Here is a 12,706-nt window from a genome sequence, read left to right as displayed (position 1 = left end):
TTGATTGTGTTTAATATACTTCCACATTATTAAGCTAACTACATCTTACGTCTTTCCATTTGCATGCCAAAGTTTGATGCACAATCTTTGTCCTTGAAAGTTTATCCCAATTGCTCTTTGTCCCTTAGCAGCAAAGGTAATGAGAGAATATTGTGGAGTCTGAAGTTTGCATCCTAATGTGTTCCAAGTTGAGCTCCATGGGTACTGATTTTCTCATGGAAGACTGTTGGTATTGAATAATTTACTAAAACTTTGTACGTTGCTCTAGAGTGATACTATACAACGTGTAAACAAACAGGACTGGCCCAGTTGATGAACATTAAAAAGTTTTGACTTGTGCTAGAAACAACCACTATCACACTCTGCTGCCATCAACTAACAGGTTTGGGATGAGAATGGCCACTTGAACAATCTATTGGAGAACTGTCCAAACTGTAATAATAGTGTTAAAAGTAAGAAAATTTGTTATCCCAATCATAAATTAGATAAAACTAGGCTGTTTATTTATCCTTCCAATGAATAGTTGAAATCAATTTGACTGCCTGGTTCCCATATCCTTCCTTAAACCTGTAGAGTCCATTATTTAATGCTGACGTGGTCTCTGCCTATGCATGCACAACCCCATGGAATCAGTTTCTCTTTCCGTCCCAAAACACTCAGTCTTCTTATATCCCTTAGTCCCAATTATGTAAACACCCATCAAATCAACTTGTAATTATAGCTCCAATTTTTAAAAATCTTTATTACTTAACAATCCACAAAACACTTGGTCGAAGAGGTCAGTCTTAACAGGCATCTTAAAAGAGGAAAAAGTGGAGAGATTTAGGAAGGGAATGCTAGAGCTTTGGGCCTAGGCTGTAATCCACACTACCAATGGTGGAGTGATTAAACTAGGGGATGTTTGAGGCTAGGATTAGGAATGCAAAGATCTGAGTATTGTGGGGCTGGAGGAGATTAGAGACAGGAAGGAGACATTTGAAAATAGATGAGAATTTTGAAATGGAGATGTTGGTTCCCAGTTGAGCAATGTAGGTCAGTGAGCTGAGATATTCTGAAGGGGACTTGGTGTGAGTTAAGACATGGACAGCAGAGTTTTGGTGATGTAAAATTTAGAGTGTAGAATGTGAGGCCAGCCAGGAGTGTGCCAGAATAGTTAGGTCTAGGGGTAACAAAGACATGGCTGGGAGTTTGGGATCAGATATGGAATCCGGTGATGTTTTGGTCAAAAGCTTCTCAGTCAAATGCAACAGCAAGGTAAACTTCAGTCTCTTATCACAGACCTGCATGGGTTCACTGGCTAAGGAACAAAGAAAATTATTTGGTTTTCCTAATATCAGGTGATGGCAAGGTAGAGCTTGTGTTGCCAGAGTTCATGGATGATAGCAATGTAACAGCATATAGGTGAGAAATTAGATAAAAATGGAACAAGTGGATGATGGTAGGGAGATGTTGGAGGATGATGTGATCAGCCTGTTAAAGGCTACAGCCAGATTGAGGTTGAGAGATAGTGGAATCATTAGTGCACTTCAACTCTTGCCTATATACAAATCACTAATATACACAATAAACAAAGCCTCAATAAGAACCCCACTGGGATGCCATTACCCAGTTTCAAATAAACCACCACTCAATTTACTCCCTTTCAACCAGTTTTAGAATCAAATTTATACTCCCCCTAGTTCCACACCATTTATTCTTCCTGCATGGTGACCCTCATCAAAAAGCTTTGAAAGTTAGGGTGCACCTCAGCTTTGCACCATCCCCAACACCATCATTGACCACATCCTGCACATTTCATGGCTGAAGTCAATATCAGGGTAAATATGACCCTGCAAAGGAACCAAGTGACAGGGAGACTTAAAACAGTTCTTAAATATTTCATTCATGCATTGGGGTTGTGATAACCAAATTGGATCCATTTTAAATATATGGAATGAGAGATTAGCAGGAGGAAACTCTGTAGATTGCCTTTTAATCTAATCAGTGTTTACAAATACCAATAAACTGAACTAGGGATGACCCAAATTCTATTATGTTTTCACTCAATCACATTACTCTGTTCAAAAAGCTTCCACCAAAAAACAAGACCATCATCTCACTTGTGAACAGGTGTTGATTTTAATACAATCTGGACACTTAAATACACATCATCACCGAACACAAGTTGGAAGCATGTGCTTGTCAAGAGAATTAAATCTCAAAAAACCCCAAGGCCACTCTCTTTAGTTTCAATTCCAGTAATAATTGATGTCCAGAGTTCATCTTTGGGAGCAGGAACCTTAACACAAGTTTGAAAAAACAGGTTTGGGTCTATAAACACTTGCACTAATCTAACGGAAAAGTGCACTGCAACCAACTTCAAAATAATATAGCTGATGTACATGGCGTTATGTAATTTAATTGTTCTCACTGTTGCAGGTGCTGGAAAGGGGCAAGGGCAAGAGAGAAAAAATGAAAATCAACATCTATTCACAAGAATATAAAAAGTTAAATACAAAATGTGTTCCAAAACTAGGCCATTATCTACAAAGAATCACAAACTAGGTTTCTTGTGGCTGATGATAGTATTGAATGGCACTGTGAAAAGGGTGGCTTGCATTACAATAAAATCAGCCAAGTTTAAAAATAAATCTACATGCAATAACACCAGAGTGAAGGATAGTAAAGTTTGAAGTGTTTGTGAAGTGTTATTATACCAACATCTTTCACATTGTACAGTAACAGGTGGGTTTATGAATGCCAAGATTTTACTTATATTAATTTATCAAATTACAAATCTGTTGCAAAAGTGCCATTTTATTTTTTTTTTACAGAACTTCAAGTATTTTAAGTCAGAGTTTATGAAATGATACAGAAAGGTTTTTTAAAGTTTCTAAAAAGTAGCCTACATACATACAGCTATTAGTATATATATCTTAAATCAATTCAGGTACTGTTGGATGGTTTGACAGCAGCATTTTCACAGGGTTCAATGTCCATCGTCTCATCAGTGGTCAAGTCTGAGCTCTGCTCTGTGGACTGACCATCACCAGCTGCTAAACCACAACACAACACAGACTGTGCCTCGCTCCTGACCAGTCCAGAGCTAGACTTTGTAGGCAGTTCCTCACTTTTTAGCAATCCAGAGCATAAATCTGCAGACTCCTCCTTGCTCTCTGAAGGTTTAGAGGTAGGTGTGGAAAAAATAGAAACATCTCATTAGTAACCAGAAGCCATCTAAGTTCCCATAGTTGTTTAATAGATACTCTCTTATGGTGCTGTGTAGCCTTCATTGAATAAGATAATATTTATATTGAAAATATCTATAAAATCTTAAACGAGTCCAATCTGTTCCTGGTAGAAGAAACAATCAGTTATGTCCTCAGTTTACCCATCAGCATTCAAATCATTACACTGATCCTTTTAGAAAGTCTTCACACAAAATATTAAGTAGAAAACTAGACAAAGGCCTGGTAATAACCACCTGCAGCTAGAATGGTCAATGAAACAGTCAGGGGTACACTAGAGACGAGATCAAATCCCATCACGACAACATTCAAATTCAGTTAATTAAATAAATCTGAAATGAAAAGGTACAATCAGTAATGTACTTTAGGGAAGGCAATCTGCTGTCTTTATCCTGTCTGGTCCATGTGACTCCCGAGCTACAGCAATATGGTTGATTCTGAAATGGTCTAGCGAGCCAATTGGCTACAAATAGAAAAAGTAGATAAACCAACTGCAAGAGATGAAATACTTCAAAGAATCATTCCCAATGGCAGCAAGTGTGGGAGACACTGCTACAGATAATGGTAACGACATGGGCATGTCACCAGGGGACAAGAATGTGCATTGGGTGATGTTCACAGGTCTGTCCAGGACCAAAAGGTTCGGGTCTTTTGGAATTTTTTCCCCATATGGGTGGTGCAACAATTATACATTGAGGATGCTTCTATATAAACAAGCAGATGTGTACCTTGGTTTGGAATAGGCTTATTTGTGTTTACTTCAACAATTACACAATCAGCATCATCATCCTCTTCTGTATCTGCCTGAAAACCATCTGTCTCAGTTACTTCAGCCTAGAAACCAGAAGTGCATCACATGGTTAATCTGTTCTTTCAATATTATCTTCATTCGTACACCCAACACTTGGTAAAAATGAAGCATCACAGAAACCAGAGAAAAGCTGTTGTGGCCACAAAGCAAAAATGCTTATTTAGCTGCTGTACAGTTGGTTTTATCTACTGGTAGAAGAAATTAATAAAAGGAGAAATTCATAAACCTTACACCGAAGAGAGAAAGTAATATACTGTCTACTCGAAACAAACAAAAACTGGATTTAAGGTACTAAATTAGAAGTGATCCCTTTAGTCTAAACTTATGCCTTCCATACACAAGGACTGTGCCAGTGGAAGAGGAAGAGGTTGTGGAGAAAACAGCTGCCACTAGCACAAGTCCTTCAGTTTCCAATCACCAACCAATAGAGTTTTCCTACAGAGCTTGATAAAGATGAAGAGGAACAAAAAAGATAAAAAGGCACAATTTTGGCTCAGGAAATCAGATCCAAAATATAAGTAACATCTCTCTGCTTCAGCTATCGACTGGTACAAATGATGGAAAAACTGAGCTACCAGGGGACGGGGAGTGAGTTTCTAAATTGGGAAAACTGAGGATGGCAGCAAAAATGGCTTAGATATTTAGTTTCTACTAGTTCAAATGAATTAATAACACAATTTACTATTTTCTAAATCTCAAGTAGAAAGATTCAAACAAATATTTAAATTGATATCTCACTCGGTAACAGTTTTCCATGCTTTAAGTTGTTTGTTCAGATTTAGAAACAGATAACCAAATTTAAAAATTTAGAATTATTTAGAAATAGTTTAGTGATGGTAGGCTGGAATGCAGGCACAGAAGATGGCTCTCAGTTGAACTGAAGTTTTCCATCTTAGTGTCAAGATACAAGAAGTTTTCACGACAGGTTCTTGGCACGAGCCCCATCAGATGCAGCTGGAATCTAAAGACGGTTTACACCAACTGGCATCATAACATGAGATGAAAGTGGAAAGTTTGGGCAATCTTAATGCAGCTCTTGTTGGGCAGAGATAGTCAATGCAGAGCGTTTCTGTTGTCAATCTCAAAAGGCAAAGGATGGTCAGTAATTGTGCTTTGACAATGTCACACAGGTAACCAATCGTGCCAGATGCTGGACCTACCCATAATAATACTAGCCCCATCACCTTTTGAAAGTTCCTGCTAATTTTTTTTATAATTCGTTCATGGAATGTGAGTGTCACTAGCTGACCAGCATTAATTACTCATCCCTAATTACCCCTGCATTCTGTTGCAGACCTTTAAGGAAGCTCCAAAAATTAAGCTGGAACTTTTCAGTGCAGGGACATTAGTAGGAATTTTTTTTAAAGCTTTGAATGCAATTTTACTAGAAACTGACTACTGTGCCCAAATGCAACTAGGAAATGGTTCTATGCTCAAGTCATTTTTAGCCATATAAAATCAGGTTGTTCTCAACATTTTAAAATGCTTTAATCATAAACCAGTCTTTAATCATATCAAATAGTACCCAGTATCAACTAATATTTTTCACCACACTTTTGGACCAATACAATTGATCTTGGCAAGGCTTGCATTCACTCCATGACTCCAATCTCAGTACCAACCCAAAGGCAAAGAAGAATGGGAAACCATGATAACACCACACAAACTGGGTACCCAGCTGGCAATGTGCTTTCTCAGGATTGACTCGCAGGCTGGTCTCAAGGTCACAGCTTCCACTGCAAAAACAGTGGTCATCCAGTGATGTCTTGGAGCAGTCAGTCAGTCAAGGAAGACCAAATGAAAGTGGCAACAGAGGAGTGTGTCAAAAATCAAGGCCGCCCACAGTGAATGTCCCCTAAGAGTCTCAATTTTCCCTCTCCCAGCTAAGTTCTCAGCTATTCTCCACTCACTGGAGTTTCTCCATCAGCCCTCATTCCACTGATTACACTCATGAAGCCTACCACTTAATCCTCTCCCAAAACTGCATCTGACTACTCAACTTCACTTCCTTAGGCAAAAGTTGACTTAAGCCTAATTCTGGTACTGTCATTTACCTCCAAGATTATTTTGCCATGCTCTCCAACTAGAACCTAATTTCTGCTCTTTTCTCTCAAGATGCCACACATCTATTCTTCCACCTCTTCTTACAAGATGCTCCAATCCAGTTTCTTCTTTACCGCTACTAGCACTGCATGAAAATTAGATATCTGGGGTGATGATGAGTGTCTCATTCTCACTCCCTAGGAATCATCAACTATCAAAGGACAATATTCCAATGTTTCCTCCAGTTCACCTCTGCAGCATTGCTAATTCTTGGTTCTCCTCCAATGGCTTTTCTTTTAACCACAATGACTTGCTGTGTTCCTCTGGTCCTCCACCATGGATAACTTCAGAAAAATGGGTCTGGCAGCATCGGCGGAGAAGAAAAGAGTTGACGTTTTGAGTCCTCGTGACCCTTCAACAGAACTTGCGTTCGAGTCCAAGAAAGAGTTGAAATATAAGCTGGTTTGAAACCAGCTTATATTTCAACTCTTTCTTGGACTCGAACGCAAGTTCTGTCGAAGGGTCACGAGGACTCAAAACGTCAACTCTTTTCTTCTCCGCCGATGCTGCCAGACCTGCTGAGTTTTTCCAGGTAATTCTGTTTTTGTTTTTGATTTCCAGCATCCGCAGTTTTTTTGTTTTTATTCAGAAAAATGGGATTGGTTTCCATTTGTATGCTGACACCATCTGCCACTTTTGTTGATCTAGAAACTGTTGCACCATTCTAATTGACAAAAAATGTCCCCAGGTTTCAAATGGACAAAATCAGAGTTCCTATAAGCTTCTATGTGCTTCTGACACTCTATTAACCTCCCTGACTGCCACCTTAGAAGGTACAGAAAAGACATTTTGCTCATCTTTGAGCTAGGCTTTAACCTCGACAAAAGATTGTTGTCCCATTCCTGTTAGCCATGTTGAAATCCTAGTCTGTGCATCCAACAGCTTGAGGTTCAGTTTTCCTAACATTACAATCTAGCTCCAACTTTAACCAGTCAAAATTCAACTTTCTAACCCAAACAATAATCAGTATTCTATCACCAATTTGCTTTGTGCCCACATTTTCACATCCCTCCATGTCTTAAGCCATTTTAAGGCCCCTCCCTTCAGACACCTTCCACCAGAGCCCCCCATTCCCCATTATTACTCTACCCAACACTAGATATACCCTTATCTTCCCACTTTAACATTAGCGGGTGCTTGTTCAGCTCCTGCCTTATCACTTGTCTCTTGACTGCAAAAACCTCCTCAAAAATGCCATTTTTCCCCATGTTCTGATTTGTCGTAACCTTCTCCACTGTCCCTCACCATTACCATACACTGTTTTGTTCTCAATATGAAGTGCTTGTAATGTTTCCTGAGGAATGCTATATGTTTATTATTACTCACCATAAAGTGGCAGTGCTGGGGAAAGAAGTTACCTAGAACAGAAAGCATACAAGGGCCAACATTTAACAGATAAATGTAATTCACTTATAAGACAATATCTTACCTGACCATCAGCATCCACAAACTTGTGCATGAACTTTTTGATTGACATACTTCCAGCAGCCTTCCTCTTCGCTGAACCAGTTACACATTGCCCTGTATTCCTTCCCAAACTGGGAGCATTCAGTCCACTCCCTGCTGCAATGGTGCTTTCTTCCTTGGCTGTAGATTGGACCTGCGTGAGGTAATTCCACTGTCCTGGAACAGGAAGGTTTTCCATCCTAAACCTTTTCAGCACCTCTTCATGTACATACCAGCACTTCAGTCTGAAAGCCCTTCTTTTCTCATATATTCCATTTTCTGAAATAAGGCGTTGTAATTTTGCCTTGGAGGGAATGGACAAGTCCTCATCCACTGAGTGTGTCTCGGGTCTAGAGGCATCAGAGCCTAGGGGATTCGTGGAATCAGAAGAAGGGAGTGCCAGCACGTTTGCGGAAGGTTTCTGTTTGTACCACTCCTGAAATTCCTTGATTATGGCCTTTTTGCCATTCACATTTCCATGAAGAAGTGGAAGCAGGCTTATTAATACTGTAGGAGAGAAGACACAATTAGTACCCAAGAGAACACTAAATTCTTACTGTGGCTTGCAAGGTAGGACATTAAGGACCATGTGGTCTAAATTAGTTAAGAGGCAATGCTGCAACAAGACTATTTTCTCAGTTTGAATCGTGTGTGTAAAACACACACCCAAAAAGTGGAAATGTTCAGGAGGTCAGGGAATATCTTGTGGAGAGAACAGTTAACGTTTCAGGTCGAGATGACCTTATGACCTTCCTGACCTGCTGGGCATTTCCAGCACATTTTTTTAAAATTTCAGATTTCCAACATCTGCAGTATTTTGCTTTTGTACCCAAAGTTGGAGCTGAGCCTCAACAAATGTCGGCTTGGCTCAAATGGCAGCATTCTTGCCTAAGTCAGAAGGCTGCAGATTCAAATCCTATTTAGGTAAATGAGCAGAAACCTAAATTGATATCTAGTGTAGGAGAGTGTAGAGGGGTGTGCTTTTGGAGATGCTGTCTTTCAGATAAGTTAAGCCAAGGTTTCATATGCCTGTTTAGCTCAACATAAAAAGATCTGAGGAGCAGGGCAGTTTCTCTTGCCAACCTGGCAAAGACTTATCCTTCAAAAACACCACTACAATCAGATTACTAAAAGATAAACGACTAGGTGATCTGTGGGACTTTGCCTATAAAACAGTAATTAAAGAATTTCATTCACTGCTAAGCACTTTGGGGAGCTGTGGCAAAGTTACTAAATAAATCCAAGTTCTTTAATAAAGAGGTCCACCCTCTGCAGTTCTGAAGGAGTTCATCTGTCTCTACAGGTATAAAGAATACCTTGCCCAAGCAGCAACTTTTCTTTGGGAAGCCTAGGGGAGCTGCAGTTTCCAACAGCATTCAGTTGTTTTCCCCAACCCAACATAGTCATCAGAGAAAGGAACCCATATTGCTTTACTCCTTCCTCGCTCAGGGACATGAGGTTAGTTTTCAGACCCCCTCAGTGGAGATCAGTTTAATCAGCAGATCCTGGGATGGGGGAAAATAGGATCTTTTTGATCAGAATGGCTCAGTGCTACTCTAAGGTGGCAGATTAACCCACCAAGCTAAAAGGGAGCTCACCCAATGACTTGTCTAGGGCAGTCATTTTGTGTAGCCCTGCTCAGTGCTTCCCAGTTGTGTAATTGCAATGTCAGGCAACCTAGTTTTTCTCAAATTTGTTAGGTTGCATGTTGCCACTGGGGGCTTAAAAATATATTTCAGCTTATATTAATTAAAAATGTCAAAATTAAAAGATTCTTATTCAGTGTGCCAAGCACATTACTGCAATAAATGACACAGTCAGTCAAGCATGCACCAATTTGGAACTTAGTTGCAGAGTTAAGTAAACCTAGGCCACAGCAAACTTGAATCTTACCTCAGGTTCTCAGTATTGCTGTATAAAAATGGTGCAATGCTTTAATATTAGCTCTTGTCATTAGCAGTACTGCACATGCTAGCATACTTTATATTTATACAGCCTCCAATTTCCAAAAGAATCCACCCCTCCCAAAAAAACTTTTACGACGACAAAGCTTTAAAATATGGAGCATCTGGATAATGCCCTGTTCTGCCACTGAAAGATCATGCCTGAGTAAAGCACTGTACATATCGGACAAAATCTGAAGTGAAAAAAGGCATTTTCTCCCATAGATTACAGGCACTACAATTAATTTTATATTAGCTACTTGAGCAAGAAATTATTTTGACAGGCAGGAAGCAAAGTTTTAGAATTGTCACATACAGTTTCAACTGAAAAATTGGCAAAACAATCTTTTTGCCTTCTGCATTCTAGATGTGACTTAAAGCACTCTTGAAATGCCCTTACTTTGTTCCTCTTTTAATTTTCCATTGTGTATTTCCTGTAGCTGTTCATCTTCCATTTGGTTATCAAACAGACAGACTGAAAATTGCTGAAGTATCTTCATGGCTGAGCTCTGCAAAATATCAGTGTCGTTCTCCCAAAAACATCCAATCAGGGTGGGCTGCAGCACCTGGAATTTCTTCCCTTTCATCAATTCATCCCATTCTTTTGCTTTCATCTTCTGACGGATTTTCTGCTTTTCAGGATTTTCGCCCTCCTGAACGAAGCAAAAATGGAGCTCAGAATAGCCATGTTTCCCAGCCACCCACCCCACCACGTGTCATCATTTAAAAGGAATTGACCAACTAACACATCTGCTTGCACTGGTTATTTTTCCTGATCTCAGATGGCGGACAGGATCCTAAGAAAGAGTAGGCCATTCAGCCTATTGAGCCTGTTCTGCCATTCAATAAAATCTTGACCTCAAGTCCACTTTCCTGCCGCACCCCACCCCCCTCAAATAATCCTAGACTCCCTTATAGATCAAATCGTACTAAGCCTGGAATATATTTAATGACCAAGCCGCCACTGCTCTCAAGGGGAAGAAAATTCCAAAGACTAACAGAACAAATTCCTCATCTCCATCTTGAATGGGTGACCCCTTATTTTCAAACTTTGCTCCCTAATTCCAGATTCCCCATGAGGGCAAGCATCCTCTCAGCAACTACCCTGTCAAGCCTCTTCAGGATCTTATATGTTTCAATAGGATCATCTTTCATTCTTCTAAACTTCAATGAGTATAGACCCAACCTGCTCAACCTTTCCTCATAAGACAACCCATTCATCTCCACAATAAGCCTAGTGAGCCAGTATAACTGTACACAATGTCAGGAAGATATAATAATTTTCATGATTTTATTGGAATTTATAAAGTAGAGTAAGAGAGAGAGAGAGTGTGTGTGTGTGTGTGTGTGTGTGTGTGTGTGTGTGTGTGTGCGTGCGCGCATCTTAATTGAATTAAAGGCAGCTGGTCTGAAGGCTTTGACGTAACAGAAGATAAGCTAGGTTTGAAATGTTAAGTAGGTAAACATAGGTGTAAAGGGAGTTTGCATTCAAAGGGGAAAATATGCATAAAGGAGTGAAGGCTGTGTGTAAGGGTAGGCATTCTAAGGTCTAACAAGCGTGTGAAAAGCCTTCAGCATATAAGCCTCAAGCTGCTGTCTACAGAGAACTGAAGTTAAGAAAACTCACTTTGAATTGGATTGCTCAGGGTATCATGTTTCTTTGCCTGGGTCTTTTAAAATCTGTGTGACTTACTGTTGCCTTAACAAAAGTATAACTGGGAGTTAGATTAATTAGGAGATTAAGAAGTTATCGTAGTAATTGTAGATTTATGTATTTTCTTAAAATAATTTCTTCTATTAATAAAGGTTTAATTTAGTTTTGTAAGAAACCCAAAAGACTCAGTGGTCTTATTACTACTGAATTCAAGGCATGCATCTCGAAATTTATACAAATTGCAAAACAGTTGTTTTCAGTTTCCTTTTGGGATTTGAGCAACTCAGCATTTACCATCAGCTGTGCCATTACAACAACTGTGTGAGGTCTCAACAATGCCCTGTACAGTTATAGCAAGACTTCCCTCCTTTTATGCTCCATCCCTCTCTCAATAAAAAGGTGCCAGGCAGAAACCTATCACAGGACTCCCAGGCTATCCCCTATCACATCATCTAAATGGCTGATTTATACAAATCTATAAATATTAGCAGGCTATTTGACTACATTCATTCCCAATCTTCTCATCCAGCATGCACCACCCTTCGTTAACCATTTGCTACAATCAAGTTTTCCCACCCCTCACCTAGGTGCACTAAATCCAACTACTGGTTAAACCTGGATCAGAAATCTGAGAGATTAGGAAGTGAGTCTACTTTATCTGTGTGGTTTAGTACTACGTGATATTCCTTTGTTCATGAGCAATCAGGTAGTCAAGAAGCTTGTTACTATTGCTTGATGTGGCTAACCGTAAGTCCCATTGCCTCAGCTGTGAAGCCTTACTTCATCAGTTGCACCTTCTCCTTCAGACAGATAGCCATGAGGGACGAAAAATCCATCATCATCATCTTCATCATCTGCCTCGTCATCTTCATCCTAAACAGGAAGATGTAAAACTTAAATCTAAAAGGATAGATTTTCCATAGTTACTAGTTTATTCCAGTGTTCTTCATTTAGTAATTATATTTCTATGCATCATTTTTCCCTATAGCATGGAAAAATCAAATCCATGGCATTTGTTATGCAATGTTGTGCACAATCATGCTGAAGCTCTGCATTCCATCAAATAGTCAATCATTGGAGGCAAAGAAAAAATTAGTGAAAATGCACAATTCAGTCAATATCCGAAATAAGGATGGGTTAAGATTCTTTATAGCAAGGCTCAGCTGTTTCAATTTCCAGCAGTTGCTGTATAAAAACCATTTTCTCTTCATTTGTAACTTATAAAACCTCAAGTACACAACTGGCAATCGCTTTAACAAAAAAAAAAAAATCAACATTTCTAATCTCTTTGGAACAAAACCGTGATATGATGCAAGGTATTCAAATGTCAAAAGGTACTGGATATGACATACTATATTCATTTTTTAAAGAGCTCTCCAGTTACTTTATTGTCATGACCCCCATACCAGACCCCACTTCAAATTTTCATAACTACTTTTCAGTCCAGTTAATTGCAGTAAGCTTTCCACTGGAATACAGAGCTTCCCATCCTTTTGGATGCAAGTGAAATTGCTTAATAACT

The 12,706-nt window shown here is 39.4% G+C and overlaps 1 protein-coding gene across 3 annotated transcripts in view; it reads right to left on the bottom strand.

Moving 5' to 3' along the window:
- Window positions 1-2,102: 2,102 nt before the first annotated feature.
- The window catches only part of chaf1a (chromatin assembly factor 1, subunit A (p150)), a 43,870-nt gene continuing 33,266 nt past the window's right edge, over window positions 2,103-12,706 (bottom strand). For all 3 annotated transcript variants that reach the window (XM_041203892.1, XM_041203893.1, XM_041203894.1), the window contains exons 11-15: window positions 11,965-12,057; window positions 9,931-10,183; window positions 7,571-8,094; window positions 3,956-4,061; window positions 2,103-3,155 (exon numbers count right to left, since the gene is read on the bottom strand). In XM_041203892.1, the coding sequence (XP_041059826.1) occupies window positions 2,926-3,155; window positions 3,956-4,061; window positions 7,571-8,094; window positions 9,931-10,183; window positions 11,965-12,057 (1,206 nt within the window). In that variant the 3' untranslated portion in view covers window positions 2,103-2,925. The remainder of the gene's footprint in view (window positions 3,156-3,955; window positions 4,062-7,570; window positions 8,095-9,930; window positions 10,184-11,964; window positions 12,058-12,706) is intronic.

This window comes from Carcharodon carcharias, chromosome 14 (assembly GCF_017639515.1).
Source record: "Carcharodon carcharias isolate sCarCar2 chromosome 14, sCarCar2.pri, whole genome shotgun sequence".
In the NCBI taxonomy this organism is placed as follows: Eukaryota; Metazoa; Chordata; class Chondrichthyes; order Lamniformes; family Lamnidae; genus Carcharodon; species Carcharodon carcharias.
The sequence above is the reverse complement of the archived record's forward strand: the minus strand, read 5'-3'. Positions and strand labels throughout refer to the sequence as shown.